This window comes from Tachysurus vachellii, chromosome 6 (genome assembly GCF_030014155.1).
Source record: "Tachysurus vachellii isolate PV-2020 chromosome 6, HZAU_Pvac_v1, whole genome shotgun sequence".
Lineage (NCBI taxonomy): Eukaryota > Metazoa > Chordata > Actinopteri > Siluriformes > Bagridae > Tachysurus > Tachysurus vachellii.
The window spans coordinates 18,731,013-18,757,133 of record NC_083465.1 but is presented as its reverse complement, the minus strand read 5'-3'; the positions used below and the strand labels follow the sequence as shown (position 1 = coordinate 18,757,133).

General features: G+C 35.6%; 3 protein-coding genes across 3 annotated transcripts; 1 reads left to right on the top strand and 2 right to left on the bottom strand.

Moving 5' to 3' along the window:
• Positions 1-5,711: 5,711 nt before the first annotated feature.
• Positions 5,712-14,088, top strand: tmx1 (thioredoxin-related transmembrane protein 1). The gene is made up of 9 exons (XM_060871508.1): positions 5,712-5,762; positions 9,233-9,516; positions 10,542-10,657; positions 10,737-10,782; positions 11,102-11,230; positions 12,046-12,091; positions 12,329-12,430; positions 12,989-13,055; positions 13,163-14,088. The coding sequence occupies exons 1-9, from the start codon at positions 5,712-5,714 to the stop codon at positions 13,348-13,350; spliced, it is 1,029 nt and encodes a 342-aa protein (XP_060727491.1). The 3' UTR covers positions 13,351-14,088.
• A 212-nt stretch (positions 14,089-14,300) lies between these two features.
• Positions 14,301-18,117, bottom strand: LOC132847437 (interferon-inducible GTPase 5-like). The gene is made up of 3 exons (XM_060872721.1): positions 18,034-18,117; positions 15,997-16,573; positions 14,301-15,664 (listed from the first exon to the last, which is right to left on the bottom strand). Exons 2-3 carry the CDS (start codon positions 16,571-16,573, stop codon positions 15,024-15,026), a joined length of 1,218 nt encoding a protein of 405 aa, XP_060728704.1. The 5' UTR covers positions 18,034-18,117; the 3' UTR covers positions 14,301-15,023.
• Positions 18,118-18,476: 359 nt separating this feature from the next.
• On the bottom strand, positions 18,477-26,121 carry LOC132847436 (interferon-inducible GTPase 5-like). Its single transcript, XM_060872719.1, has 3 exons — positions 26,000-26,121; positions 19,773-20,331; positions 18,477-19,588 (listed from the first exon to the last, which is right to left on the bottom strand). The coding sequence occupies exons 2-3, from the start codon at positions 20,329-20,331 to the stop codon at positions 18,948-18,950; spliced, it is 1,200 nt and encodes a 399-aa protein (XP_060728702.1). The 5' UTR covers positions 26,000-26,121; the 3' UTR covers positions 18,477-18,947.

Here is a 26,121-nt window from a genome sequence, read left to right as displayed (position 1 = left end):
TAAAGTCTACAGTTAGGGACAAATATTTCTGTTCATATCACACATCCATCATGTACGAGTAGCAATTTTATAGATGTCACCTGTATGTGTTCCCAAACGATCTGATAACTGAATGCTTGGAGTAGTCTTTGCAGTACAATAGGTGGGATAATGTTAAGGACATGCTGCATGGCTGACAGTTAATGACTCCATGCACTTCTGAAGGGCATACAAGTTAATCAGTTACAGTCTGTAGGTTTGTTCATGACATTTCTCATTAAACAATTTGCATGAACAGATGGTAGGGTTAGGTACATGAATTCAATTATAATATTAAAACTGTATTAGCATTTACTGCAACATGGCTGCTGGCATTTTCCCCAAAGGCCTTGTCAGCTTATTGTAACATGTCTTACAGAACTTTCAACTCACATAACTGTTATAGGCTATCTATAATAAGGTTTAAGCTACTTTATTAAGTGCAGAAAAATAACCTTTAAAGGTACGATTGAATGGAAATGGGGTGATTCCCTTAAAGACTCATTTGTACATAATGCATGGGAATTATTTTAAGGTACACTGTTGTATCTTTGATGTGCTGCTTGGAGCAATAATATGCCCGTACAGTACCTTTTATTCTGAATTAGTAAATAGAACCTATTTACAACATCCAGTAACAAACTTACCATGTTTGCATGGTATTTTACATGAGTCTCTCCCAACTCCCTCTTCCATGAAAGAACTCCTACATTAGGAAGCAACACATTTTCATGACTCATAATTTCTCCTTCATCTCATCTTAATTTACAGGTGGCAGCTTTTCCATTTTGTATAATTGTAAAATGTTTTCCAAACACAAGACAAGTAATTACTGGTTCAGTGTTGTAACCCCTCAAAATTCAGAATTATTGGTGTAGAGTTCCACAAATGCAACTTATACTGTATTATAATTTGGTTATAATATCATAAAACTGATAGTAATCTACATTCATATGAAACATTGAAACGTTTAGTTACTTGTTTAAAATTCTCAATGGGTCTATATGTATTCTTTTTCATTACTACTAGCAAATTAATATGTTATGAACACTATTCATAACAATTCATAATGCATTGTGACCACTGATGTAAGGTGTATTTTTCATTACTAATTATAACATTGTGTAAAATGAATCATAAATACATTAAGTTATGAATTTATCCATTTATCTCATTATTCATAACAAACCTTTATAATAATACATGTCCATAGATTATTTTAGTCCATACTAAAGTAATTAGTATAATTAACAATAACTCCCAATATTTTGGCTAAACTATGGATTCAGATGAAATCAAACAACATCCAGCTGCATTGCTTTCAGTTATTTGGATCCTTAGATGTCCATGTTCATTGTTGTGAGATTTTTGAAGCTGAAATGTCAACAGGCCTGAGTTTTTACATGCTTTGTACTCATGGGCACTGCTCTGTATTGTCCCATTGTGTCTGCTTTCGGCTGTGTTTCCACAGTAACCTGACTGAAAGCAGAGTACAAGAGCTGCATCGAGGTGAATAACAGCACTCACTCATACAGTGCAGCAAACTGACATTTTAATGGTCCACCCACTAGAGGGAAAGTAATGTGTTCAAGAACCCACAACACACACAACCTGATACATACTCATGAGTACTACAATGCAGTGAGATAGTGATTTTGAACTGTGTGCCGGTATGTGTTGGGGACCAGCTTAGCTCAGATCAGCTCAGTTGCCTGGGCACAGCGAGAGAAATTATATGGAAAAGTGTGAATTAAGGAAGTACACATGTTATTTTAGATTTATTTTGCGTGTGTGTGTGTGTGTTTGTGTGTGTGTGTGTGTTTGTGTGTGTGTGAGAGAGAGAGAACAAAGGGTAAAACATGCAGTGTTTGGTAGGAGAATGGTTTTAAATTATTTAGAAAATGTATTAGGAATAATGTGAGTGTTTTCAGACATAGAGAGAGATTGAGAGGGAGTGTTATATTGTGTGGAAGGAATGGTGATAATGTGTTTTTCTCTAATGTCTCTGTAGAGGGATTCCTGGATAATGAACTGCTTAATGATTTTTATTCTGATGGTGGAAAAGTGGGTCAGTGAGCTACTGATCCAGCATGTGACCTAAAGTTCAGGAAGCTCCTCTTACCTAAACTTCTTTAAATCACTCTCACCTGCTGCATATTTTTCAATGCTGGTTAACTGAAAGCACTGGAAATTATCCCACACACAATAGGAAAAAGTACTGAAAAGTGCATTTCAAGGTACAAATGCTTGGCACTGGTAGGGTCTTTTGCATAATTAGTGACATGTGAGCATGAGTTAAGTTACTTGTGGACCATTGTTGCACCTTTGAGAACATAAATGAGCCTGCACAGTACCTTTCATTCTAAGACTGAACACAGCACCAAATTCCCTGAAATACTTCCTTCATCTCCTTTCATTAAAGACCTCTTAGGAGATACTGCATTTGCATGATGCACAATTACTGTTCTCCCTCATCTAGTCTCAATTTACAGGTGGCAGCTTTTCAATTTTACATAATTGTGGAGTGTTTCCCAAACACTTTCTGTCTTCTAGCCAGAAAATAATTACCAGTTCAGTGTTGCAATCTTCAGGACCAGAATTATACATCCCTTATGTAGCAAAATCAAACAAATGAAAATGAATGGAGCTTGGCACAGTTTGCAATTAGAAATGTTCAGCTTTTTTGTTGAGCAAATACATAATATGCTGCAACATATTATTTTACCTTCTAGCACATCATTTTATATTCTAGATATACAGACAAAAGCATGTTTACTGCAGAACATCAGATTAATTTGAATGAGAAGACAGCAGGTTCATTTATCATCCTTGCACACTCTCTTCTTTCTAGCTCTTTATCTGTCTTTCTGCACACGTATAAGCACTCAGATATCATGCTCTTTGACTGCTTTACAACATAAAAAATGTTGTTTGTCTTTGTGCCAGACATTTTAGAATATTACCATCACAAAACCTAGCATGTTTACTCGATGCTATTGTATATAATTGTATATTCTTTGACTGTACATTTATATGCACATAATAGCCAGACAACTACTTGATTCCTATAACACAATGTATATATAAATGTAATAAGTTATAGATATAAGATATAGCAAACATGTAATAGTGTTAAAGATCAAGTAATTCATAAACCAGTGCAAAGTGCCTGAAATAGTTTGGATCCCTAATACTGTAGCTCTTACATAGTGAAATCCTGTGCAAACCTCAACCTAATTTTAAACTAATAACTCCATCCTACAGTAAGGGCTGCTAAGGAATTAAGACTGAAAAAGAAATAAGCATTTTTGTTTAAATTATGGCACCTTAAATGAACAATGTATAACTTAAGATATTAAACTAATAAACATAACATCTTGAGGAAAGAAATTCAGAGATGCACTGAGAAATGATAGTGATTGGGCCAGGAAATATGACTGTGTATGTGTGTGTGTGTGTGTGTGTGTGTGTGTGTGTGTGTGTGTGTGTGTGTGTGTGTGTGTGTGTGTGTGTGTGTGTCAAGAATTTAAATCCCAGAACTAAATCACTGTTGAACCCTTAAGCAAGGCTTTTATTCCCTAAACTGCACATTGTTGTCCTGTCTCAATTGTATACCATTTTGGATATACATGCAAACGGAAGATATCTGAGTGGAAGTAGGAACAGGAAAGCACAAAATGTGAATCTTGTTAATATTTTTCATTTCCACTAACATTAAAAAACAAAGTATGAAGTGCACTGAGAAAGTCAATGTCTGCAATCTTCAGTCTCTTCAGTGAGCTGCACTGTTCTAGAAAATTGGGTTGTCAGGTCAGAAACTCCCTTATGGAAAATGATTTAAAGCCCAAAAACCTATAAGTAACAGTCACCCAAATTGAATTTGTCGTAATTCTTAACATTAGTGAACTACCATCATGAAATTATCCCCTTTCTCATAGAAAAAACAATGAATTGTAATTACTTCCATACAAAGCAATTACTTAGTGGTTATATTTTATATACCTAAGCATGGGTAATAAATATGAAGGCTAAAATGTAATTAGATAATACATGCATAATCTATTTACTTTTGGTTTCTCTTTCAAACATAAATTTGAGCTAATATTCCAGCTTTGTTTGCATTTATTACACAATTATTGACTGTATTTCATGTGCCTTTTCTCAGTCTCTGTTTATGATGTGTTCAAGCCTTACTTCTTCATATATAATAGTTTCTGCTTATGACCAGTGGTGATGCTGTTGCACTTGGTTCCACTAATATCCAAAATAATTATGATTAAGTCAAGTCAAGAAGCTTTTATTGTCATTTCATCCATATATAGCTATTGCAGTACACAGTGAAATGAGACAACATTTCTCAAGGACCATGGTGCTAGATAAAACAAAGACAGAGCTTAGGACTCAAGTAAGTTAGTCCTAGCCACATACTGTAAAGTGCATCTGTGCAACCTGGTGCAAACAGTGCAGGACAAAAGACAAAAACACAGCGCAAACAAAAAATACAAAACATTTCACAAAAGACAATACACTAAGGACAATACACAAAAACAGTGCTGACCAGTGTAAATACTGTATGTTCAATCAATATTGTGTGTGCAGAATTACTGTAATGAACCCCAATACTAAAGCAGCAGTTACATTATTGTAATACTGTATTGTATGGTATTGTAATGTATTGTGTAAAATAGCAAACAACTGAAATGTGAATGATGATAATAATGCAGTGGATTGATTGATACTGTGTGAACTGACATTTCTCAGGTTTGAGAATATAAATATAAATTCTGAAATAAATCAAAATTAATTCTGAAAGAGTTGCTTCAATACCAGCTGTATTTCTGCACTGATAAAAAATCTGGAACACACAACACAGAGAAACACTGGAAAAGACCTATGTGTGTACTTTATTAACAGCATAGGTTAAATTATCACAGATAATTAGAGCTCGTATATATTTGGGTATATATTACAACTACTCTTTATTCAGGGGATGGTGACCTCTGTTAGTGGGGAGCATGTTCCTTGGGTCTGGATGTTGCACTAGGATTCTGTATTCTGTTAAACAGTTTCCACCAAACGAATGTGTGCCTGACAAGAACACTGTCAGCAATTAAGAGAGAGAGTGTTAGAGAGACAAAGCACACATTCAGATATGTCACATAAACTGTGTCTTACACACTCATGAAAACACTTTGTCCTTCTAAAACTGCCCTGATGGCTGCAAGTCATAAATGCAGTTTTCACTAAAGTTTCTGCACTGTTTTTTAAAAACATAATCTGAATCTAAAACCAGCATCCAAAAGCAGAAAAGAGTGGCTAGAGTTTGCTGATGTGGTACTAGTGGTGTTCAATCCACCTCTTGCAGTCTTTCAGTTAAATGTAACACAGGATCCAAAAGATCCAAGTTCCCATCTGTATAAAAGACTGTAAGTCATGCGTAGAGGACAGATATTAAACCCTAAGTTAAAACTTGTTGTGTATTTAAAAAAATATTTTTATATATTTCTAATGCACCTAATATAGCTCAGTAGGTAATCATGCACATCTTTCTGATCTAAATGACGTGTCATAATTTATTTGATTGTTTTTAGTGGAATGAATCCCTGTTTGTAAATGTTGTTAAATATTTCAAGGGATCTGTACTGTATATTCATTCAATATATTTATATAAGCACAACTCATGATATAAGATCATGAATCAACAGAAGCCACTTGCTCACAAAGCCTCTGAGATGCATGTGTGGGTGACAAAGCTCTGAGATGCAGTTTTGTTAGAATGAATGGTTTATTTCTGTTTGCTTTTAGAGAATACCTGATACTGAGAGAAGACCCTTGCATAACCGAGACAGAGAGGAAGAAAGTGATTAGAAGGAGTGAGTGGTTTCTCTGCCCACTTCTTCCTATTCATGCTGTCTCCATAGTTCCGGCGTTTTCTCTCCTCCCACCCATATCCTGTGAAGCAAGCGTGCGTCCTACGTCAAGCTTTTTTGTATTTTAGTGCTCTCCAAATATGGCCATGTTTGAAGAGATGCAGATATTTACCAATACATATATCATCATTTAATCAGCATGTTCACCTTAACCTTTACTTTTCAGTAACTAGAATTTAAAGACACAAAGCCCAAAACCTGATTTTTTAAATAAATATCATAATTCGATAGTTGAACCCATTAATCTTGGTCATATTTTTAAAATATTTGTCAATTTCTTCTTCTTCTTCCTCCTATTCTTCTTCTTCCTCCTATTCTTCTTCTTCTTCTTCTTCTTCTTCTTCTTCATCTTCTTCTTCTTCTTCTTCTTCTTCTTCTTCTTCTTCTTCTTCTTCTTCTTCTTCTTCTTCTTCGTCCTATCCTTCTATGACATTGTTACTACATAATTTTGGTTATTAATTGGTTATTATTTGGTAAAAATTGTTATTATTTTGCTTTCTATATATACGTATACATATATACGTATATATATATATATATATATATATATATATATATATATATATATATATATATATATATATATATATATATATATATACTCACAGACAGCTTCAAATGCTCTCATTATCACTCTCACTTGCTATGGTTGCTATGGACATCAGTAATTATGTTTAATCATTAAATGTATGTGTGTGTGTGTGTGTGTGTGTGTGTGTGTGTGTGTGTGTGTGTGTGTGTGCGTGTGTCTGTGTGTGTGTACTGTATGTGTGTGTGCGTGCGTGCGTGTCTGTGTGTCTGTGTGTGTGTCTGTGTGTGTGCGTGTATGTGTGTGTGTGTGTGTGTGTGTGTGCGTGTGTGTGTGTGTGTGTGTGTCTGTGTGTGTGCGCGTGCGTGCGTGCGTGTGAGCGTGTGTGTGTGTGAACATTTATCCAAGCAAAATCTTTAGTGTTCCAAATCTCACGAACTCATTGATTTATATGTAATGGAAAGCTGCAGGTTCATTTGTTATATAGCGCTTATTCTGCCCTCTACTGGCGCAAGACAACTAACTAACGGATAGGTAAGAAACGGGTGTGATAATCTTTTATTCTTCCTTTTTTATTTTTACCTAAAACAAAGAAGTATGTAACAATATTAATAATGTTTTCCAGGCTGCAAAGTAAATGGAACGTCTATGTTTATGGCAAAAAAATTTAAATTTACAAACTAAAATTAATAATTATTAGGATTAATTAAATAATACACACTGTTTTGCACAATAAAAAGCATGAAATATAGTGGGGGGAAAATATTATTATTCAATAGGCAAGAAACTAGTACTCTATAGTGAATATTTTATTAGATATGCATTTGTTGATATTAATTATATTAATTGTTAAATTAATTTTTTTAAATAATTCGTTCATTAATTCTTTAATACTCTTGACGTTTCAGTTACAAAAAAAATCACTTAATGCTTAATTAAAATGAAAAAGCAAACACTAAAAATTTCATCATTGCATAAAGAAAACTAATGAACATGTATTTTTATTACAGTGATGCCTCGAGATACGAGTGCTCTGACATACGATTCTTTTGAGATACGAGCTGTGATTCGACCAAATTTTTGGCTTGAGATACGAGCAAATTTTTGAGATACGAGCATCCGAGCCGCCGCCGCCGAAACAAAGATCCCCAACAACCACGTGTGCGCTGTTTCCCCGCCTCAGCTTCCCGCGTCTCACTCGGTTAAAGCCGCCTTTCCACTGCACACGACAAACGACGGCCGATAAACAGGAAGTCATTCATTTCCTATGGAGAGTCGCAAAGGTGCCGACCATCTGCGGGTCCGTAATTTTCAGATCCGTTTTAAGCGTTGGATCCGTTGAAAAATTTTAACTTGTGCGACTACACCGCATCCGATATGCCGACCGGACAGGTTATTAAAAACGACCGGCAGATATTAGTGAGGAAAGAGTGACAAAAAAGGCAAAAACAAGTATAGATAAAAGTGATGAAGAAAATTAAGCAAAATGAATGTAAAGAAAACAGAAATTGTAGCAATTAAGTTCACTTAAGTTAAGAATTTCAGTTCAGTCAGGACCACTTTGTCAAAAGAGAATTTATTAGATGATATGCATACAGTTAGTGTTGGCGGTATGGTTCTGTTCTGGACAAAAATCGACGCGCCCGTCCGTGCGCATGCGTGGTCAGAGCGGAGAAAGCAGCGAAAATAGAATAGACCCCCGTAGAACCACTAATCATGCATAGTATTAGATATGCTCGCTTACGCGTTTTTGGAAAGTAATAAATGAATGAATGGATAAATAAATAATTAAATAATTAGAGAGAGGGAGAGAGAAAGAAAAATATGTGGAGATTTATGACGTAAACTGGCACAACGAACACGGGTTCCGGCATGGTGGAGTCGGGGTTGGAGGAGGGAGTTTAGATCGCAGCAGCAGCGAAGCGCTAGAGCGGCTCAATGAATGGGAATTTAAATTGTCGGGTAATATGGATGCCGTAACCGGATTGGTGCGCGTCGTGGACAGCTGATTATTAGATGATGCACGCTTGATGACGTGGCCTCCCAGAACTAACGCGATGCTTGATTTAAGTTCGTTAATTTTAGTGAAGTTTAGTTAAGTTCCATTTAAGTGTAAAGTAGCATTAAGAGTGTAAAGTAGCGAGTAAGTGAACTAAAGCGAAAGTGTACGTACTGTACGAGACAAAATTCCTCCTGTTTACTCCTCCCTCAACCTCCGTGCGCATCTTCCGTAAAGTAAAACCAGTTTATTTTTTAACATTCTCTTTTATTACTGTATGTTTTTATACAATATTTGTCATTTATATATACAGGTACTGTACATTTTTCATATTCAAAACACATAAACAAAACAACTGGAGTGGAATTTTGCGAGCTGGAACGGATTAATGGGACTTCAATTCATTTAAATGGGGAAAATTGTTTTGAGATACGCGCAATTTTATTCATTCATTCATTCATTCATCTTCTACCGCTTATCCGAACTACCTCGGGTCACGGGGAGCCTGTGCCTATCTCAGGCGTCATCGGGCATCAAGGCAGGATACACCCTGGACGGAGTGCCAACCCATCGCAGGGCACACACACACTCTCACGCAATTTTATTATTAATTTAAATAATTATAGTTAGAACTGATTAGTTGTAACTTTTTGATAACGCAGGAATTCCTCAACATGGAGTCTCAATTGCCTGGAATTTAAAATTATAGTTCACTTCACATGATGTAGGAATAAATCCATTTCACCTACTTTGTAGTGCACTTCGTTATATACGGACGTCATTTGGAACACAGCCCATGTAGTCGCTGCCCAAAGCGGAAGTAGGCTAAGAAGAATTAGAGTAAACATGGCGGCTTCAGTGAGCTGCAGAAGGAGAGAAACAAGACCACTTTCGCGAATAAATTCCTTCTCCATTTTGTATCCAGTCGTCGTATTGTACTGTTTGGCGGTGTTGCCTGTCACAGCCAAGCCGGACAACCTGAGAGTGATCACGGACACGGACTGGGAGGACATTCTGACGGGTGAATGGATGATAGAATTGTGAGTTGCCGCCTATCTCCAGTTAGCCTTTAGCATGAGTTAGCTGGGGATTATGTGTGCATGAGAATAATCATGGAACAGTATGGTTCATTTTCACCGACTAACTCCGTTTTACACAACCAAAACGGATCTAAAAAACGTGTCATAAAAATGAGTTATGTTTAAATTGTATTATATTGATGCATTTTGAATAAGATGTTGGGATCTGTGTTGGAGAAAGGAAATCAACTACAGGATTAATTGTCCTTGGTCTCATTTGTCAACATTATAGATTGTCATTAAAGATTGTATAGTTCTGGTTTTCATACGTTAATATAATGTTCTCTCCTTTATTTATTTATTTATTTATTTGTATCAATACTCTGCATTGTAAGTTAGATTACTGTACAGCAGATAGTTCAATACTGCTTAATTTGCCTTAATTTGGACTAATATAAAATTATCATATAATTTACACACACACACACGTACTTACACACACTTACACACTTTGCACAGGGGCAATTAGCATAGCCAATCCCCTTACATGCATGTCTTTTTCTAGGTGATCAGAAACTGGAAAGTCTGCATGAATTGCATCTAAATATAAGAAGGACATGTGAAATTCTGCACAGACAGTAGCTTAGGATCAAACCCATGAGTCTGGTATCGTGAGATAGCACTGCTTCCTGCTTTGTCATCCATTTTTATTCAAAAAGCTAAAGAAGTGGGTAATAAATGGTATATTGCAATACTTAATGATTTTTTATGTGATAAATGATCTGTATCTTGATATATAGGTTTGCTAACAAACTGCTAGCAAACCAGATGTGGGCCCATTAGAAAGGTTTTCACCGAATTCACTGAAACTATTTGTAAGGTCTGTTAGAAAATTGTCTCCATTTGCATTTGTGAAGTCAAGAAGCTTTTTTTTGTAAGCATCTTAAGAATTCTCTCAATATTTGTGATATCTAAGAAAAGTTTACTATGACATCATTAATATTATTATTAATATTAGATCATTGCCTCTAATCTGTGTCTTGCAGTTATGCTCCATGGTGTCCAGCTTGCCAGCAGCTGCAGCCTCTGTGGAATGAATTTGCAGACTGGAGTGAGGACATTGGGGTCAACATTGCTAAAGTGGATGTAACTGAGCAGCCTGGTAAATTTTCTTGCCTAAACTCAGTTTTGTGTGTGTTTAATAAGAACTTATTTGCTTTACATGTTATATGATTTTGTAGGATTGAGTGGCAGGTTTATCATCACAGCTCTTCCAACCATATACCAGTAAGTCCATGTCTACTTGAGATACCTTATCTTTTTAAGTAAAGTGTGCAAGAATACCATACAAAATGGTGTGCACAAATACTGTGATGCCATTTAATCATTTACTCTGCTCGATAGAGTGTGTAGTGGTGAGTTTCACTTCCGGATGAGCCATTTATAACTTCCTATGACTCACCCATAGCCAGGGTACTGGGTGTGCAAATGTGTTTGCCTGTACCTGCCTGCATTATGACTGAGACTTACAGTAATAAGTGTGAGTGAGTGTTTAATTGTAAACTGATATATTGCTTTGTATATTATTTGCACATATATTATGTAGCTGTAAAGATGGAGTGTTTCGGAGGTACCAAGGTGCACGTACTAAAGAAGACTTCCTGAGCTTCATTGATGAGAAGAAATGGCAGAGTATTGAGCCAATTTCCTCTTGGTTTGGCCCTTCCTCTTTCATGTAAGCACCTTCCTAATGTATGTAGCTGAGTCTGTAAGAGAAAATGTAACGTAAATGTTTCCTTTTAGGGCAGCATGGTGGTGGGTAGTGGTGCTGTCTCAACACTTGTTTTACAACTTAAATTACAACTTAGATTACAAGGAGCACAGCTTACTCTCAGTTCTCTAGTCTCATCAAGCATTGTATGAAGTGAAGCAGGGTTATTGTTTTGTTAGAAAGCTTTTTGTTTAGAAAAATGCCTCTCTCTCTCCGCTCTTAGAATACTCACTTAGTATAACCTTGCTATTAAAATGATAATAAATTGCTAATTAATAATTCATTCATTCATTCATTCATTCATCTTCTACCGCTTATCCGAACTACCTCGAGTCACGGGGAGCCTGTGCCTATCTCAGGCGTCATCGGGCATCAAGGCAGGATACACCCTGGACGGAGTGCCAACCCATCGCAGGGCACACACACACTCTCATTCACTCACGCAATCACACACTAGGGACAATTTTCCAGAGATGCCAATCAACCTACCATGCATGTCTTTGGACCGGGGGAGGAAACCGGAGTACCCGGAGGAAACCCCCGAGGCACGGGGAGAACATGACAAATTCAGAAAATGACAGAATTTGACAAACTCCACACACACAAGGTGGAGGCGGGAATCGGACCCCGACCCTGGAGGTGTGAGGCGAACATGCTAACCACTAAGCCACCGTGCCCCCTGCTAATTAATAATAATAATTGTAATAGAATACATAGCCCATATTTATTTAAAGGTTAAATGATGCAAGTAAATGGATGATTTTGTTCTTTTGCTTTAGGATGAACATGATGTCTGCTCTCTTTAAGCTGTCCATGTTTATCAGGGTAAGAACCGTTTTATTCTGATAGACAACATTCCTTTGGTCATAAATTGTATCTTATTTTACAGTGAAAGTAAACACAAAAGCCCAGTCAGATCAGGTTGAGTTTCAGAGTGATCCATTTATCACTGTGTTAATGCTGTCATTTTCCAGTTCACTACTTTCAGTGACTTATTAGTTTCATGCATAGTCAGGTTAATATTGCTTGCTAGTTGAAGTAACATTGTGCTGATTGTTACAGCAATGCCATACCTACCTAACAGAGCATGTCGGAATTCCAGTCTGGGGTTCTTATGTCATTTTTGGCTTAGCAACCCTCTTCTGTGGACTCACCCTTGGACTGGTAAGTGTCTAAACGCATTTGAATACTGATCCTAGAATGTGATACTGCAAAAGACAGTGATACCTGAGAGAGATACACTGTGTTCATTTCACATAAAACATAAATGGGGAAAATAAACTTTTAGAAACAAAGTCAGTTGGATATTATATAAGTATTTTGTCACTTGCTAAAAAATTGTAACACTTTTGGGATTCCTTGACATATTTTCCCCAAATTCAATTTTAAAAGCTGATGCTTCATGTACCGACAAGAATAGAAGTCTGAATATGCGTCATGGAAAAATACTAAAACATGCCACAAAGCTACCAAACCAAACAATATAATTTTAAAATGAAACTATAGTAATAATTAAATAACTATACCTTAAATTAATTGGATTAGTCATTTCTCTTACATAATTCTCATATTTCCAAAATGTTTAAGAGGGGTTTGAAAAACAGTTGTGGACAGTTTTTTCCCACTATAGATACATAAATGTCATAAAAATGCTCTATACAACTCTATGTAAGAAGCACAAATAGAAATGTTTTTTTCTTCTTGCTACCTTTTATCCCCTAGGTGCTGGTGTTTTTTGCTGATTATGTATTTCCATCACGCCGCTTTTCTTCTTCAGCTTCCTATCAGAGTGAGTGTGTTCACTGTTGAGAAGCATCACGGGTACCCTTTAGGTACCAAATTGCATTACTCTGTTTTTGGATTTAAGGATTTACTGTGTTTTCTGTGGTTGAGCAGAGAAGCATGCTATGGAACAGGCTCGCCTTCGGCAGCAGTTGGAGGAAGAGCAGGAGGAGGCTGATGGTGAGGAAGAGGAGGATGAGGATGAATATGTTGGGAGTGTGGAGGAATGGAGCAGAGAAGTTGAGAATGAGGACAATGTTAGGAAGAGAGCAGTGGGAGGAGGTGAGGAGGAGGACACCTAGAGAACTGGAGAGGAAATGTGAATTACAACACCAGACCAACCAAATCGCTATGGAAACGCATGCCCACGCCAACATGGCAGGCCACCTAATGACATCACTGATGTCAGAGCTCTCACTGTGTGTTGCCCTGTATTCCTCCCTTCAGTTCCTCAGCTCCACCTTCTTTTCCTTTTGTGTGAGAGAGAAAGAAGGGAAGGACGCTGAAAGAAATATGGGAGTAGAAGTGTCAGGCAGGGGCCAGGACATAACAATGTATGAAATTTTGTTGTTTATGAGATGAACTTTTATTGCCTGCCTAACTTTCAGCTGAACTAATACTTACCTGCTTGAGCAGAGATGTCCATTGGAGAATACAAAAACTTAACATGTTTGGATTAACTACTTTTTTTTGCTGCTTTGTTAATATTTTATTACATTTCTGAGTTTTTATGTCAGATACTTTATTGAGTTTTTCATATCCGAAATTTCTAGTAATTCATTCACATTAACTTTTTGTTGCTCTTTACGGATAAAGATTTGCCAGAAGTTTTCACTCTATTTTTGCTTATGTAAAAGTTTCATGTGATGACTGATTTGAGGTTTCAGCTGTTTCATTAAAGTGGATTTAATGAAACTTTGTGATGAACATCAATACCTCAGTTTAGAGACTTGTGGTGGTTCATCAGTTAAAGCGTTAGTGTGCTGTTCCCCAGGAAATATCCCATGTTACTGTACAAATAAAGTTTGCCATTTCCATGAGTGCTACATAAAATGCATTTCTTCTCTGGTATTAATTCGGCTTATTCATTTATTACTTATCTTTATATAAACACATCATGTTGTATGTGTGAAGCCTGGTTAAATGGCAGGAGTGGTGAGAAATACCTGCATACCTTGGATAATTATTTACTCTTATTAATTTCAGTCTCCGTTTCAGCACATAACAGATCAACAACATTTACACAACAGCATTTCATAAATCTTTTAATCTTTCCAAAAGTTACCAAAATTTTAGACTGCATTTAATTAATATAACTGGGATGTGATATCACAAATAGTTTACAGTTTGACAATCACTCACTCACCTACCCAACACTGGAGGTGTGAGGCAAACGTGATAACTACTGCCCCCCCCCCCACTCCCCAGTTTGACAATCAAGAAAATAAAATAATTTGAAAGAGCAAAGAAATACATAGTAAACAAAATAATAAAATCAGGAAGTAGTCATAATCTTATCGATTGTAGCATCTAATTGATAAAAACAATGTAAAAATATTAAATTTCAAATTAAACGGACAGTTATGGTTGTAGATTGGCTGCACATTTAAAAATCCATTGTAAGCCATTGTAAAATCCAATTATGTATTAATGCACCAGGTTTTAAGCCAATGAACCACTTACAATTAAGCCATTGTTCTGAAAAAGAAAAAACTAAACTTTGCCTGTTTTTTTTTAGTTATGATATTTCTCTTAGCTGTTATTTATTGAGTACTGGATTTCATTATATTGCTTTGTTTTTTAATAAATTTGCTGTTTAATAAATGCATTGAGACACTAGAGGGTGCTGTGTATTATGCCCAAGAACACCCATATGACTGCAACTCAAGCCATTATTCAAATTATAACGTCTAAATGGCCTTTTTTTTGTCATAAGAATTTATAATGGAGGTTGAACTGCATACTGCTTTCATTTTTATAATTCTGTTTGCAAAGCAGCCATGAGCACATTTCGGGCATCTTTAGCAAGGTCATTAAGACAACGCTTCAGTATGAGGTAAATAGTAGCAAAAGACACTGGCCCAGCTGTTAGTGATCCTACAACAGGAATTAAACCCAGAAAGTATTCTGCTACTGACCCTACAGCAAAAAGAATTGCATTTGGCAACAACTTAATCACCAGATCTTTGGTTATTTCTTGATTGAGAGGAGATTTTATTACAGCTTTTAGCTCATCTACTGACTTTCCTGATCTCTCAGAAAGCCTCTGTAAGGAATCTGGGTCCAAACTGAATGCACTGTAATATTTTTTAAGTGCTGACACCAAGATGGTCATATCTGCACTGAATGATGCAGCTGCATTTACAATGGGTATCGGCATAGCTGCAACTGATGCAGAGAGCACAGCAAACATCCATATGCTGCTCTGCAGTGCCTTCTTTTTCTTCTCGTTGATCTCCAGAGTTATGTTTGGAAGGGCTAGAATCAGTACATCTCTCTTGTGCTGAGGAAGTTCTCTCTCCATGGTCTCCTCAAGACAGCTGAAATCATAGAGATGGAGTTCGAAGCAAGAGATCAGGAAGATAGTTGGAGAGTTTAGACCAATCTCTTCCAGCCCTATAACAAAAACATTTCATTACGTTTACTGGACACACTTATACAGAGTGGATTACATTTTTATCTCATATTATACACCTGAGGTTTAAGGGCCTTGCTTAGGGGCCCAGCAGTGATAGTTTGGTGAACCTGGGATTCAAACTCACAACCTTCTAATCTACTATCCCCAAGTCAAAAGTAATTGGCCTTTCAAAACAATTTATTTCAAATGATCATTATTCATGACAGTTATGTAAAAGTATTAAGTAATCAACTATTACCATCAGTAATGTTATTTCCTTAATTATATATGTAAGAACATGAAATAATAAATTGTAATCTGAAAAGTAAACCTTTAATGCAGTTCTCTCTGATTTTCTCCAGTGTCTCTTTTTCGTTAAATGTCTTCTTCCTTTTTTCAGCCTCAATGTTGCTGTCAATCTTTCCGCGAACAAAATAAAACTTCTTTTTCATATTTTGTATCTCTGCTGCCAGATTGGCATGACATTCTCTGAAACGATCTGATGCTATGATGATGAAAAAATCATAACGTTTAAATTGAACCTGTTTAAGATATTCATCAGCTTTGAATCTTGGGGTTCCAATGCCAGGAAGATCCCATAATTTGACATTTGGGAACCTGGGGTGAGGGTAAACAGTAGGCACTGTAGTGGTCTCTACAACACCAGTTTCTGCAGAGCCTTCATCTTCATCCCCTAAACCCCGGAAGGCGTTGATAAAAGTGGACTTTCCAGATCCAGACTCTCCTGTTATAGCAATGTTCAGTTCCACACGGTCTTGTTGTGCAAAGTAATCCTTAATCTTGTCAACAGCTGATGACAGATCTTCAGTGGCTAGTGACCTTTTAATTTCTTCAATTTCAGCATTGTCAATGCTGAAATTTGAGCTCAAATTTGAGCGCTCATCCATCTTTAAAAAAAAGTACATTTTTAAAAAACACAAATGCTAAATATTTATTACATTTGTATTTAAAAATCAATGTATTTCAAAAGTTAAATATGATCATGCTTATAATCCATTGCAGATAAAAAAAGTATTAAAGTCAGCTTTGTAATAAATTACAGATAAATGCACCCAGATTCCACTCCAAGATACACATCGAAAAGAGCTCATTCCTAAAAAGGCTTACGTATCATAAGGTAATACATTTAGAACTCTAAATGAATAAACTTGATTAAATCATTAGTATGGGAGCAGCAGCAGGACATCAAGTATCATCACTAACAAAGGATCTATGTGACCGTGATTACCGTTTAAAGTGACCATTTGGTTGATAACAATTGTAACAATACCAAGCCAAGGTGTACGTGACCATGATTAACATTTAAAGACATCCGGCTAGACAACAAGGTGTATCCCAGCCATTTGGGAGACACTCAGTTCTTACGCTCAATACACATTCAAAGCGGAACCTCATTTAAACTACAGAAAGGGAAGTTTCCTGTGTTCTTACTGACTCCGATGAATCCAAAGTACTTCATGTATTTTGTCACTGCGATACTGGAATAAACTTCTTGTTCTTCATTAAGATCTTCACCCTCATCATCTTATTTTCACACATTTTTTTATTTATTACATTTATTATTATTACAGCTTTTATTTTTGGTCTTTTCTACTTGTATAAAGAATAAAATGCAAAAAGTACAATAAATATCGTTCTATATTTTGCATGACATCAAGCATACAGTTGTTTTTTTACATCTATGTCTGGCAATTATTTAGGGTGAAGGATCATCAAGGGCTTTTTGAAGAGACAATTTCTAGCTCTCCAAATAGGATCCACTTGTACTGCTCACAGATAGGAAAACTCTTTGTTACAGATTTCTACATAGAAGTTCCTTTAAGAGTTTTGCTTCATGTACAAACTAAATATTCCTTAGTACTTTATATGTAACCTTTCTCCTAAGAGCATATAGTCTGTGAAATTGTGTTAAAGTTAAAGCTGTCTCTGTGAAATCTACATTAGAGATGCCAAAAAAACCTGTTTGTGCAGCACTGCTTGTTTACCAGAAAAAGCCTTTCAACAATATGGAGGTATGGTACTATCCAGCTGACAAAGACAGTCTACCAGTTTGATTAACCTGAAGCTTAAAAGCAATGAAATCACCAGACTAGTTTATAGTTCCATTTTCTTTTTGTCACAAGGATGTCCTGTTTGTTTTCTATGTACTGCTCTAATTCAACAGTTTTTAAGTTGCTTTTGGCTACTTAATGGTTATGAGTTTTATTATGTCATTATTTACTGAATTCCTTTCTTATTAAAAAATCTTGTCAGTTTGATTTTAACATCACATTACTCAAAAATAAACAGATATACTGTGTAGAAATACTTTATATAGGAACTGGTAAAAATGTAGTTTTAATCCTACCGTTAAAAGTTTTTTAAAGTACTTTTACCACAGAAATTGTCACTCAGAAATGCTGGACTACAATGGAAATATGGCGTTGTGAAATGAAGACATTGCAAACTCCACCCAAAATTCACTTTGTCTAAATATAGCCATTCATTTCTCTGTGTGTGTACACTTGTGTGTGTGCGTGTGAGAGAGAGAGAGAGAGAGAGAGAGAGAGAGAGAGAGAGAGAGAGAGAGAGAGAGAGAGAGAGAAACCGAAACTGTCATTAACTCTCATTGCCAGTGAGCATGGGGGTGGTTGCATCAGAAAGGGCTGAAGTACAACGACAATTGATTGAATAAACCTCAAAAGAGGATCTGCTACAAAAGCAAACTACAAAATGTTTTGCTATAATAAAACATGCAGTGAATGAAATCATAGTCAACAGAACCTAAACATACATTTGCAATGCTTTAAATTTTAGGTTAAAATTCTTTTAATAAAAATTCATGTTAAAGTCAAATTGCTGCAAAATCAGATTGTGGTTTGTAGTGTGTAGTGTAGTGTGTGGTGCTGCACAAACTACACGAATGATTGGTAAAAGATAGGTAAAAGATATTATATCTGCCGTGAAATTCTCTTAATGCTGCATTTGTATTTATGAAGTATTTATGTTTATTTACAAAGACATGATGTTTTCATCCTGCCAAAGGTGGAGGTTACATACTGTTAGAAAAAAACAATAAAAACAACAGATCAAAAATAAGGAATATTCATAATTATAAGTCAACCAAATTAAACCTCTTTTAGTAGAAATTAACTCAATACTAATTAATCCTAAATCTGATTTAAAAAAGAAAGAATGAAAAATTACAAAATATATCTAAGCATGAACTGATTATAATGGCTAAATAACATTTACTTCAGTACAATTTTATTTATACATACATTATACTGCTGTCTGCAAAGCAGCCATAAGCACATTTTGGGCATCTTTAGCGAGCTCATTAAGACAACGTTTTAGTATAAAGGTAATAGTAGCATAAGACAGTGGACCGGCTGTCAGAGATCCCAGACCAGGAATTAAACCCAGAAAGTATTCTGCTGCTGATTCAACACCAAAAAGACTTGATCTTGTCAGAAACTTAATAACCAGATCTTTGGTTATTTCTTGATTGAGAGGAGATTTCATTACAGCTTTTAGCTCATCTACTGACTTTCCTGATCTCTCAGAAAGCCTTTGTAAGGAATCTGGGTCCAAACTGAATGCACTGTAATATTTTTTAAGTTCTGACACCAAGATGGTCACATCTGCACTGATTGATGCAGCTGCATTTACAACGGGTATCGGCATAGCTGCAACTGTAGCGGAGAGTAGAGCCAACTTCCATATGCTGCTCTGCAGTGCCTTCTTTTTCCTCTCGTGAATCTCCAGAGTGATGTTTGGTAGGGCCAGAATCAGTACATCTCTCTTGTGCTGAGGAAGTTCTCTCTCCATGGTCTCCTCAAGACAGCTGAAATCATAGAGATGGAGTTCGAAGCAAGAGATCAGGAAGACAGTTGGAGACTTTAGACGAATCTCTTCCAGCCCTAAGATGAAAAGTTAAACAATATAAAAAATATATTTTTCAAACCATTTTTTCAAATGATCATTCGTCATAATCAAATACTACTATTACTATTTAAATTTTACATTCCTAATTATCATATGTGTAAAAAATCTTTATGCAATAGTATTAAATGAGTAAGAATTATATGTAATCTAAAAGTAAACCTTTAATGCAGTTCTCTCGAATTTTCTCCAGTGTCTCTTTTTCATTAAACGTCTTCTTCCTTTTTTCAGCCTCAATGTTGCTGTCAATCTTTCCGCGAACAAAATAAAACTTCTTTTTCATATTTTGTATCTCTGCTGCCAGATTGGCGTGACATTCTCTGAAACGATCTGATGCTATGATGATGAAAAAATCATAACGTTCGAATCGAACCTGTTTAAGATATTCATCAGCTTTGAATCTTGGGGTTCCAATGCCAGGAAGATCCCATAATTTGACATTTGGGAACCTGGGGTGAGGGTAAGCAGTAGGCACTGTAGTGGTCTCTACAACACCAGTTTCTGCAGAGCCTTCATCTTCATCCCCTAAACCCCGGAAGGCGTTGATAAACGTGGACTTTCCAGATCCAGACTCTCCTGTTATAGCAATGTTTAGTTCCACACGGTCTTGTTGTGCAAAGTAATCCTTAATCTTGTCAACAGCTGATGACAGATCTTCAGTGGCTAGTGACCTTTTAATTTCTTCAATTTCAGCATCGTCAATAATGTCGTACTCATCCATCTTTAAAACAAACACAATTTTTCAAACATAAACAGGTGCAACTTTCATGTCGTACAGCAGCCCACAAAATCCATATGAAATAGAATTGTTTTTTGTGAAAAGAAATAAAAAAACAATAACCCATTTACACACTTTTTTGATGTAGTATGATAAAAACATTAACATGTTTTTGGCATAATTTGAAGACATGTTTGGCATAAAAACAAGACATCTTATCACCCAAAGAACACAATATACACTGCAAAGCATGGTGGCAGCAACATCATTCTATGAGACCCAGGCTCTGGTCAAGATAATTGTTGATGAATGTAAATAACACAGGCCTCAGACCTCACAGCTGAAGTTTAATAGTAAATCCAAAGCACAAGTCCAAGTTAACAAAGGAATTGCTTCCAAAGAAAAATATCATTGTTTTAGAATAGATCAGTCAGATCCCAGATCTATATCATATCAAAAACCTGTGTTATAACTTTAAGAAGGCTGTGCACAGGATAACATTTCACAATTTGGTAGATCTGGACCCATATATATATATATAAACCTAAATATAAAAAACCTCTAAGTTGCAAGCACAGTCTATTCCTGTCTCGCATGCACACGCACACACATTCCATTTAAAGGGATAGTTCACCCAAAAATGAAAATTCTTTCATCATTTTCTCACACTCATGATGTTACAAACCTGTATAAATTTCTTTGTTTTGATGAACACGGAGGAAGATATTTTAAGGAATGTTTGTAACCAAACCATTCATGAGCCCCATTCACTTCCATAGAATTCTTTTTTCCCACTATGGAAGTGAATGGGGCTCATGAATGGTTTGGTTACAAACATTCCTCAAAATATCTACATGTGTGTTTATCAAAACAAAGAAATTTATACAGGTTTGTAACTTCATGAGGGTGAGAAAATGATGACAGAATTTTCATTTTTAGGTGAACTATCCCTTTAATATTAATAAATTACTCTCACTCCAATCTCCCTCTCTCTCTCTCTCTCTCTCCAATAGTTAATTCACTTCAAGGTTTGTGTGATTCAATAATTTACATTTTTTGATTGATTGATTGTTGTTATTCTGTTGTTAAAAAGGAAGGATCTAATTTTAGGATGTGTTCATGTCCCATTAAAGGGGAATGCCTGTTCAAAAAATGCCATTTAGTTGCATAGAAACCATTGTACTTTTTTATATATATACTTTTCCATGGTCTTCTGCCATGTTTGAGGCATATTGAAACTTTTCATGCTTTTATGTTGGCCTTATTTCAGTTACATTCACATCTTAGGCTTTGTTGTTTTGATTTTTATTCATCTTTAGATTTTTATTGTATTTACAACTCACCTGTAGGGCTGGGCGATATGGCCAAAAACTGTATCACGATATCAGTGTTTCATATCGGTCGATATCGATAATTATTTAACTTTTTATGGCCCATTTAAAATAAGGACCAGGAGAAAAATATTACATTTAAACATTTTTATTTTAAGCTTAACCTTCCTCTTATCGTAATCCCTTCAGTTTTTAAGACAGAAATGTCAACAACCAGGAAAACTCAAATAATTATAATGTAAACATAAGTCTAAAGTCACAATGAACACTTAACAATTATCTCTTAACATTTAAGGTGCAAAATGAAAGAAAATGTAAGAAATGCTTAATAAAGTGTAATAAAATAGTGAAAAAAAAAGTGTTAAATATAAACATAGAGAAACCTGAGAATTCATAGAGAAGAAGTTTAGTGCTAGGAAGTTCACTGGCTGTTCACCTTCTGGTGAATAAAGTGTTTTAAAATATGTGCAGTGTTTTGTAAACATAAATAAAACTGAGGTAGACTGAGATACATCTGTAATATAAAAAACAAACCTGATACAGTACAGTAACATAGTTTGAAATATAAAACCTGCAGAAATATGAAAAAGTAACTCAAGTTATTCTTACTCTAATCATACTTGAAGAATGAACTATTCAAGTATATTTTCGTAGACTTATAATTAGGGCTGCAGCTATCGAATATTTTAGTAATCGAGTATTCTTAATTAATCGAGTAATCTGATAAAATGTATTTTTGCTTAATTAAAGAGCGATATTAAATATACAAGAGAAAATAAGACAGGTCTCTTAAAATGAATAACTAATTGGTTTCCTTTTTTTTTAGAAAAATTAACTTTTATTTTTTAAATGTATAGTATGCAATGCATACATCAATATTTTCTATCAAAAATAAACATTTAGATATTAACTATAGTTTCTGTCTGTACTTGTACTGTGAACAATGACAAAGTTGACTGAGAAGAATTAAGTACATTTAAGTGCCAAACATTCTGGGTTTTAAATGAACCCTTTTCTGAGATGCAAAAACAAAAAAAATAATTATAAAAGTATCAAAACTAAGGCATACATTAAAATGAATAGTAATAATAATAATACAAAAATACTGCCTTTAAGTCATGCAACTTAACTTTCAGAACCAAAAGATTCTAAATCTACAGCTCAGGCCTAACAAACCTTTACTGTCTAATTTGAAATGCTTTGTGGTATTTAAGAGGCAAAAATCATGAACAGGAACTTGGACCTAGAGGCCATGCATGGTTTCACAAGTGCTTTAAGCATATACATTATATATATATTAATCAGAATATAAAAGTCTCTCTCTCAACGTGTGTGTGCTTTAAAAGTCTTTAAAGGAGCATGTGATTGCAACGAAAAAAGGTAAACATATCAACATGCTCAGAACTGAGGCTTGCCCTGCGCTTTGAAGAAATGTTTCCTGCTGCTGAAAACAGACGCTCTGATAGTGTCCCAAAACCTGGACATTTTCTGTTGTTTTCTCCTCTTTGACATTGTTATGGCGCCCTAACATTTTGCAGCCCGCACGCGCCCTCAAATCAAAAGACCGCTTACTCCTCGCGTCTCCTTCCGCTTTAACGTAAGCGCGTTGTCACACACACAATAATTGCACAAGAACGTGACGTGAGCTTTAAAAGGAATTAAAAGAGGCTTCGAGGCAGAGGAATTTGCCTCGAACAATTTTTGTAATCGAGTTACTCGAGGATATAATATCCAAAAAACTGCCATACTGGCGTGCTGACTTTTCCTCTTTTATTTACAATTTCCTCGCTCGCTGCGGCTCATTTTCTGCTCATCAGTCGCCGGTTACTGAAGAGGAATCCAGCACGAGACAAAGATATGGCGCAACCAAACAGATACTGTTACATGATTGGCTGTTAGAGTGTTACTCCCCAAGTTGCTAGGTTACCAGAGAGCGAGTGCCTTTGTTAATGCAACCAAACTTGCTTCGCAACCTCTGTTTTCTTCCGACGAAGAATAAAAAATATCGAACGTCGTATCGAGCACATTTTAGATCGATAGCGATCTTGTTAAAGGATGTTGTAATGCTATGCTGGATATGTCATTCAGTCTATTATTGAAGACCTTCAGTCAGTGCATGACATTAGTCAGTCTCATTTACGTCACAGTCTGGATGAAGATCTGTCACTGTTGGGTATCACAGTCAATGAGAGAAACAATGTTTTAGATGTTCTAAAACCTAATTAATTGTTCCATGCTTGCAACACTGGCGCTTTAAAAACTGACGTCAGTTTAGATATGTTGAGCCAGTTCCTATATTGTTCTTGTACAGAATGTTTTCTTCAGTACATTCCAGTGAAAGGGACACTTAAGTCACTCTTTCAATGTCAGTTTGTCATGCAGTAGTCATGTTGCTATAAATAGCAAATGAAATTACGAAATCCCAAATGCAGAATGAGATTTTGCAACTTGTGCTGCAGCTGAGGCAAATCGTTGAATTAATTTGTGCTTCTGCCATTACAACTAGCCTGGTAACCTACTTAAATGTCCTTATTGAGGAGTAAATACAAAGTCGATCATTGCATGTCATTATCCAGAACTAATACTTTGCTTTGGGCCTCTTATTCCCTTATGGACACTTAGGTTTGAAAGCATGCTCAATTATTTTAAGCAGTGTGTTCGCAAACTTGACTTAACTTAGAGAGAAATGCCAATCAGACTTCCTTCTTCATATGGGAATTTATTGCCTGAATATGAAGTGGTGGCACAAATTTTCAAATTGTACATGTGTAAAATAGTCAGATCTACCAGATTATTATCCTTTGCCATTGTCTATATTTTCCCTTCACCATTCATAACCTTTTCTAAAGAATGTGTGATGTAACCAGGTGCATGAAGGAGGAGGTAACGTCTGTCCTGTCAAGTTTACCAGAGGTTAAGTTAATTTGCTAGTAGAAAAGATTTTAAACCAGGGAGTAGAAAGCAACGAAGACTCACAGTATGTGAGAGGAGATGACATTGCTGCATTCCTTTGGCCAATACAGTGTATAAAACTTCTGAAAGCATGGAGAGTGCATGATATTAGTCTGTATTTTATTACCTGGTGCTTGTAAATCTATGTGGATCTTTGAAGTGTTATTGAAATAATTTCAATAGGCCAACAGTAAAGAAGAATTGGCCTGGAAATTTTAGGAAATTAAAAAAATGAATGAGAAAATGGCTCCTGAATAATTTTCTAATTCCAGCAGATAGAAGGCAAATGGTTTGTGTCACTGTTGATGAGTTGAGAAAGTTTGAGGCCAACCCAGTGAAGTCAGTGTATCATATTTCCTGAAAGTATAGAAAAGCAATTTCCACAATCCTTCGCTGATATGATGGAAGATGGAGGATATTCCTCACTTCTTACTCAAATCAAAACAACACACTAGCATCTCTTAAAATCTCTTAAATCTCAAAGCAACAGGCAGGTCCAGCAGCCAGCTGTACACAATAGCATCCAGACATTCCACCTGAAGAGACATTGCTTGTCTTGGATTGAAAGGTTTCATGGCAGAAACATTTTACCTACAGCGCAAGATGATAAATGCAACACCAGCACACTACCTTGAGTATATAAAATCTCAGTAGCCTTTGTACCAAGGAGTAAATCTGCAGACATGTTGTTTATAAAAATAGAATCAAACTCTGACTTAGATTCCTTGAGGAAGCCATGTGGACTGGAATATATTATTTTACTGATAACGATAATTTCAGTGTTTGCAGTATGTTTGTTCAACAATATGATTTTTTGGTATTTTCTAAACCTTCTAAATCTTACATGTTTTGTTTTCATTTTATGTATATTTCTATTGTATTGATATATAGATATGTTTATATAATATACATAATATAATAGTAAAAAACAGGTAATTGAAGGGTAATTTTTAAACATATTTTAATTTAAATATTTTTTTTAAATATTGACAAAATCTAAAAGAATAAACCCAAAACATTTTTTTTCTATGGCATCAGATTTTTATGGCTCTGTAGTACGCAACATAACCTGTTTCCACCTACCAGCACTATCAAGCTGACAAAGACTGTCTACCAGTTTGATCAACCTGATGCTTAATAGCAATGAAATCAGCAGACTAGTTTATAGTTCCATTTTCCATATGTAATTTTCCTTTTGTTTTCTGTGTACTAATTTATCACAGTTTTTAAGTTGCTTTTGGCTAATGGTTATGACTTTCATTATGTCATTATTTACTGAATTCCTTCCTTATTAAAAATCTTGTTAGTTTTATTTTAACATCACATTACTCAAAAATAAACAGAAATACTTTATATAGGAACTGGTAAAAATGTAGTTTTAATCCTACCTTTATAAAGGAGAATAAATACTCAGAAATGCTGGTCTGGCAAATATGCCGTTGTGAGGAATGAAGACACCGCAAACTGCACCCTTTGTCTAAATGTAAAAGTTCATCTCTCTCTCTTTCAC